The sequence below is a fragment of the Siphateles boraxobius genome, unplaced genomic scaffold, assembly GCF_051911475.1.
Source record: "Siphateles boraxobius isolate OS27281-9 unplaced genomic scaffold, OSU_SipBor_1 48, whole genome shotgun sequence".
In the NCBI taxonomy this organism is placed as follows: domain Eukaryota; kingdom Metazoa; phylum Chordata; class Actinopteri; order Cypriniformes; family Leuciscidae; genus Siphateles; species Siphateles boraxobius.
The window spans coordinates 13937980-13944308 of NW_027509119.1; the positions used below are offsets into that span (position 1 = coordinate 13937980).

The 6329-nt window shown below is 36.9% G+C and overlaps 1 protein-coding gene across 2 annotated transcripts; it reads right to left on the reverse strand.

Moving 5' to 3' along the window:
* Positions 1–281: 281 nt before the first annotated feature.
* LOC143710878 (uncharacterized) lies at positions 282–3210 on the reverse strand. 2 transcript variants are annotated; one of them, XM_077202106.1, is made up of 6 exons: positions 2994–3210; positions 2012–2053; positions 1363–1476; positions 813–920; positions 414–480; positions 282–331 (listed from the first exon to the last, which is right to left on the reverse strand). In XM_077202106.1, the coding sequence occupies exons 1-6, from the start codon at positions 3019–3021 to the stop codon at positions 289–291; spliced, it is 402 nt and encodes a 133-aa protein (XP_077058221.1). In that variant the 5' UTR covers positions 3022–3210; the 3' UTR covers positions 282–288. The 2 variants fall into 2 exon arrangements, 1 of the variants encoding a protein (XP_077058221.1); XR_013194673.1 differs by lacking the exons at positions 282–331; positions 813–920.
* Positions 3211–6329: the final 3119 nt, after the last annotated feature.

Sequence of the window (6329 nt, forward strand, 5' to 3'; positions counted from 1 at the left end):
ATATAACATTATATGGCCTGTTTGGTTTCTTCTTACTTGTACAATATACTTGGTTCTAAATAAAAAAATTAAAACTCCATCACCAATCAATTATTAAAAACATTTTATTTTTTAAAAAACTGTTTAAGTACATAATGCCAAACAATAGGCTACAACAGTTGTTATTGCAGTTTCTTCATGAGATATTCTTCATGCTTGAGCAAAGCGTTGACCACTGCTCGCACATTTGCAACTGATTCATTGTGCAAGACAAGATCGTCAATGATTGGATCAAAGTTCTTCATTTTTTCAACCAACTGACTGGTGTTTGCTTTCAGAAACCCTTGATGATCTGAGAATATAAAAATTAAAACAATAACAGGAAAAAGGAAAATGAAGACAAAATGGGAAAGAATATAAATATTGAATCTAACCTTGTATTATCCTGTTTCTCTTCTTTCCCAGTGTCCCCGTTTGGGCAGTATTTGGCTTTGATCAAATCTGCAGTAATTAAATAAGTTTGATAAGTCTGCAGTAAAATAAAGGGCTGATGAAGGCTGTAGTATTCAACTTCAATTCTGAGTCTGAATAATCCAGGAGCATGATACCACATAAAATAAATTAATCTTGGCTTATTCTACAAAACTCGATCCAATAGTACCAAAAACATAAAACAATTCTGTATTGCAAATGTGCACATGCCAATGTTAGACCAGAGTGCGACCTTCCTTAAAATTGGCCCCAAATAGTTAACTACGACTGGTTAATTAAGATTAATTTTAAACATTACATAGTTTCTCGTGTATTAATAGTTTCTTGTGTATTACACTTACAATTTGCCGGCACATTTGATTTGGCAGAAGTCATATTGATCTCAAAGGAGCTTGAACCAGTTATGATTGGCGAAAACACATGGCCATCATCAGAAGCAGAGATTTTGCCTGTTTACATAAAATATCTGTCAGTTCATCTGTCAATTGTTCATTTTTTTCTTCTTCTTTTATTATTGCTGCCATGAATTGAGTTAATTCGTGCCTTTGATAAAATCTGCTGTAAATAAATAAGGTTGATAAGTCTGCAGTAAAATAAATGGCTGATAAAGGCTATAGTAATAGTTACAATTCTGAGTCTGAATAATCCAGAGGCATGACACCGCATAAAATAAATTCTACAAAACTCGATCCAATAGTACCAAAAACACAAAACAATTCTGTATTGCAAATTTGTACATGACACTGTTAGACCAGAATGTAACCTTCCTTAAAATTGGTCCCAAATAGTTAACTACGACTGATTAATTAAGAATAATTTTATACATTACATAGGCGAAAACCTTTTTAATAGTTTCTCGTGTATTAATAGTTTCTCGTGTATTACACTTACAATATGCCGGCACATTTGGTTTGGCAGAAGTCATATTGATCTCAAAGGAGCCAAGAGTTAAACCAGTTATGATCGGCGAAAACACATGGCCATCATCAGATGCAGAGATTTTGCCTGTTTACATAAAATATCTGTCAGTTCATCTGTCATTATACATAGAGTGCAACTGTGCCTCCCCCCCCCTTTTTCCTTCTTATTTCCCATAGTGATTTAAAAATATATATATTTATATATAAATATGCAAAATATGCATATATAGCTTATACACACATTTCAGTATTTTGAGAGGGTAGGGAGATTTTGTCATCGCAGTGCTTCATGGGAGTGGGCAGAGCTATTTTGGAGTGTGTTGCTTTTTTTTTTTTTTTTTTTTAACTATGTTTGACATAACTTTCACTACAGCATCATGGCTCATGGGCTATGTAGTTTTCACCAGGAGTTCAAATGTGAAACACGATTATTTACAAAAAAAATAAGCTGAAGGCTTTATCAGAAGCAAATACCATGTATTAACAACCTTTTAGCTCACAGTAGGTCTGTCTTTAAAATTAATTTCCGTATGGAGAAAGTAAATGTTTTTACTCCCAGAAACCGCCTGTTGCACTCTATAATGTTTTCTCATTAAAAATAAAATATAAACCATACTAACATGTTACTTGGATGCCTGATTGTCCTGCAGTGTTTGCTGTCTCTAGAGAGAGAAGGAAAGACCATGTTATTTTAAATGGCAATGAAAAGCGCTAGCCTATATAAATAGCTTTGACTTGAATTTTATATGTTTTGCTTATCACATTGTGACAGTGTCATTCATATAGCTTACATGTTAAACAATTTGTCATGCAAATTGCTAAAAGTTAAAATCAAAGACAGAGTAAAAGAAGAATTAAAAAGTAACCTATCAAAATTTAAAAAGTAAGTAACTGAAGAGGAATAAAATAGGCCTATGCACATATAAGCATGTCTGACTAAAATAATCTCTAAATAAGATTTTAAAACTGAATAAATCCAAAACATTTATTTTGAGGTCCTTTATGGAAACCACGCAGCTTAAATAAACGATGCTGCAGATTTTAGTTACATCAGATAAAAAATACAACATAGCATAATGCAAAATAAACATTGCTGTAAAACAGTCATGTTAAACTGATACTTTTGTGATATGGTTTAAAAAAAACATAGCATTATGAACATAAACAATGTTGTACATTTTTTAAATCATACTTTATGATAAATGAATATAGTAGATACATGTTAATATCTGTATCACATCAATATCATAATACAATGCTCCATATTTCAAAAAAAAATCATACTTATATAAATGAATATAGTAGATACATGTTAATATCTGTATCACATCGATATCATAATACAATGCTCCATATTTTTAAACCCATACTTTGATAAATTAATATAGTAGATACATTTTAATATCTGTATCACCAGTTACAGCAGATAAAAATACTAATAGCATAATGTGGATAAAACAAATACGTACCCTGGGCTATTTAAAACACTAATTAATTATACTGTCTTTTCCTTATGTATAAACAATTTTTCAAATTAAACATCATTGCATAATACAGATAAACAGCACCGTAGCATAAATTAATTATAGAGAAAGTACTCACTGTTTTGCATTTTTGATGAGGTGGTCATAGAAGAGAGGGTGCAAAAGTTTTTGGTCCAGACATGGGGTATGGCACACGTCCATGTGTCTTGGCTAATTTATAGCCTTTTACAGTAAGAGCCTGTGGAAAACTATGGGAAAACGGCGGAGCTGTGTGTCCACTATATTCTTTCAGTACTCTATGAATGGAACTGTTTAGGTTCAAGGCCAATTCACATTCCCAGGAGGTAGCCAGACCTTTTGATTACACAAGCGCCATATTTCACTGATAACTGTCACTCCTGAAAATTCTTATGAATTAAAAGTAACTTATTACCGGTGGTACGAAAACAGCGATGATATCACTTATTTGTCACGCACACTGTCCATGCTGGCAGGCACTACCTGTGTGATTTTTTTCTTGAACCCTGGTGAAAATGTAAGATGATTTTATCTAAATCTAACATAATTGGTACAGTAAATTTGTACAATATTTATTTTAAATGAACAGAATGCTTTTCAACTTCAGTAATTTAGTAAGATTTTTTAATGAGCGGCATGATTTTCTACTACAGTAATTTAGTAAGATTTTAAATTAACAACAATTAGTAAACTATTTATTTTATATATATTATATATTTTAATTTATACACTTTTAAAGGAACACAATGCTTTTCAATGGGCTCAGGAACGTGTCACAAAAACAGATACCAGGCCAGCCACACGCTGGTGTGGCAGAGAGAAAAGACTTCAGGGGAAACACTTGTGGGTTTTTTTCAACCATGGTGAAACAGTAAGATGATTTTATTTTTGTTTAATTTATATACTTTTAATTGAACAGCATGGTTTTTCAAGACAATGCAAGACACTTAACCCTTAGTTGCTCCAGAGGTGTGCGACCTCTGACATATATAGCAATTGTAAGTCGCTTTGGATAAAAGCGTCAGCTAAATGAATAAATGTAAATGTAAATGTAATCATTTCATTTAAATGAACATAATGCTTTTTCAACTTCTGTGTGAGATAAAATTCCAAGGTCCTCAGCAATGCGGAGGGAGGGAAATTCCTGCCTTGACAAAGACACACATACATAGACGCTCGCTCTCTATGTTTTTGAGACAGTGTGATATCATTCATACATTGGATTGTTTGCAATATTTTTGTGGCTCCATTTTATTCAAACTTTTTGTGTGAGATTTTATTTTATATTCTTTTAAAGAACAGATAAACTTTCACCATTTTATTTAAACTGAAATGCTTGGTTCAGAGAATAGTTCTACATTTTATTCAAACTTTTTGTGTGAGATTTTATTTTATATTCTTTTAAAGAACAGATAAACTTTCACCATTTTATTTAAACTGAAATGCTTGGTTCAGTGAATAGTTCTACATTTATTTTACACTTTTTGTGTGAGGTTTTATTTTATATTATTTTACAGAACAGATAAACTTCCAACATTTTTTCTTATCACTTTCACAGCTGCCCTTGATAAAGCTCAGGGATATTTAGGGGATGCGGTGACCAAAACACCAATTTCAAACAATCAAACTAACTCTCACCATCAAAGCCAATACATCTCAAACTAACTGTCACACTTTTTGCTTGATCAAACTAACTGTCACATCACTTTGTAACATCAAAGCTTATGTTAACATTAAAGCCCAATACCTCCCTTTTCTTGATCAAATGAACTTCAACCGCAAGGGGCGGAACTAGATCAAAGGTCATCATCCATCATTTTGACAGAAGCTGTAACCGGATGGGGCGGAACTAGGTCAAAGGTAACAGGAAGGGGCGGAACTAGGTCAAAGGTAACAGGAAGGGGCGGAACTAGGTCAAAGGTAACATGAAGGGGAGGAACCGGAAGGGGTGGATCAAGGGGCGGGACAGGAAGGGGAGGAACCGGAAGGGGCGGGGGAAGTTCAAAGGAAAGCTATACATATATATATATATATAGCTTTTAACAGCTTTTACATGACACTGTTTCTTTTCATGGCCATAGGTTGAAATAAAATAAAAATGTCCCGGGTTACGTATGTAACCCTAGTTCCCTGAAGGAATGAGACGCTGCGTGAAACGCTGTGGGAACGCCTCTTGCGTTTTGCGTCATGAAGCACGTATGGAATCAGCCCAATGGCGAGACGGAACGTCACGAGTAACGTCATCGACCAGGAAACTATAAAGCACACCCCTGAACACAATGGCGACAGCTTCTGGAAAAAGTCTGAAGCAAGTCGATCAAGGGAATGCCGGGAGTATGGCAACGACAAGCAGCATCTCGTTCCTTCAGGGAACTAGGGTTACGTACGTAACCCGCGACGTTCCCTTTCAGGAACGTCAAGCTGCGTGAAACGCTGCGGGAACGCTAATACCCACGTCGCCATAAGAGCAAGTGACCGACTGTGTGAATCAAAGATTAAATTCAGCCGAAAGCACCTGCGCCCCAGGGGTGGAGCTGAGGTCTAGGTCATAAAACCTGACGAAAGTATGCGGTGAGGACCAGCCTGCCGCATCACAAACGTCCTGGAGGGAGACTCCTGACAATAAGGCTTTGGAAGCCGCCATACTCCTGGTAGAGTGAGCTCGGACAGCCAAAGGTGAAGGCTGACCAACCGACTCATAGGCAAGTGAGATGGCCTCAACCACCCACTTGCTCATCCTCTGCTTAGACACTGGGGACCCCTTCGTAGGTGATCCAAAACAAACGAACAGCTGTTCTGATTTTCTCCACAGGGCAGCTCTGTGGACGTAAGCATCTAAAGCCCGAACAGGGCAGAGCAGATTAAGTTTTTCCTGATCAGATGATGTAAAAGGAGGAGGACAGAAGGCCTGCAGAACTAAAGGTCTGGCCACACTGGTAGGAACCTTAGGGACATAACCTGGCCTGGGGTTGAGAAAAGCCTTCACCATCCCAGGTGAAAACTCCAAACACGAAGGAGCAACCGAGAGAGCCTGAATATCTCCGATTGTCTTAAGAGAAGAAATGGCAAGGAGAAAAATAGTCTTCAAAGTAATAAACTTATCAGAAACTTCTTCAATAGGCTCTAAGGGAGCTAGGGAAAGACCTTCTAGGACGATAGCTAAGTCCCATGCTGGCACCCTCGTGCGGACTACAGGCCTCAGCCTCAAAGTACCACGAAGAAAGCGAGTTATAAATGGGTGTCTCCCCAGAGAGACTCCACTGAAAGGGACATGGTAAGCAGCAAGTGCCGCCACATACACCTTTAGTGTGGAGGGGGATAGCCCTGAGGAGAAACGCTCCTGCAGGAACTCCAGCACTGCACCCACTGGGCAGTTAACTGGGTCCAACGGGTGTTCTCCACACCAAGAAGTGAAGAGCCTCCACTTCAAGGCATA

What these genes read in the sequence shown, in the direction of transcription:
- LOC143710878 (XM_077202106.1), bottom strand. Translation starts at nt 3,021, where the DNA reads ATGACCACCTCATCAAAAATGCAAAACA. An exon ending in ATCAGGCATCCAAGTAACAT is followed by an intron (nt 1,477 to 2,011) that starts GTTAGTATGGTT and finishes TTATGTAAACAG; the next exon opens with GCAAAATCTCTGCATCTGAT. An exon ending in ACCAAATGTGCCGGCATATT is followed by an intron (nt 921 to 1,362) that starts GTAAGTGTAATA and finishes TTATGTAAACAG; the next exon opens with GCAAAATCTCTGCTTCTGAT.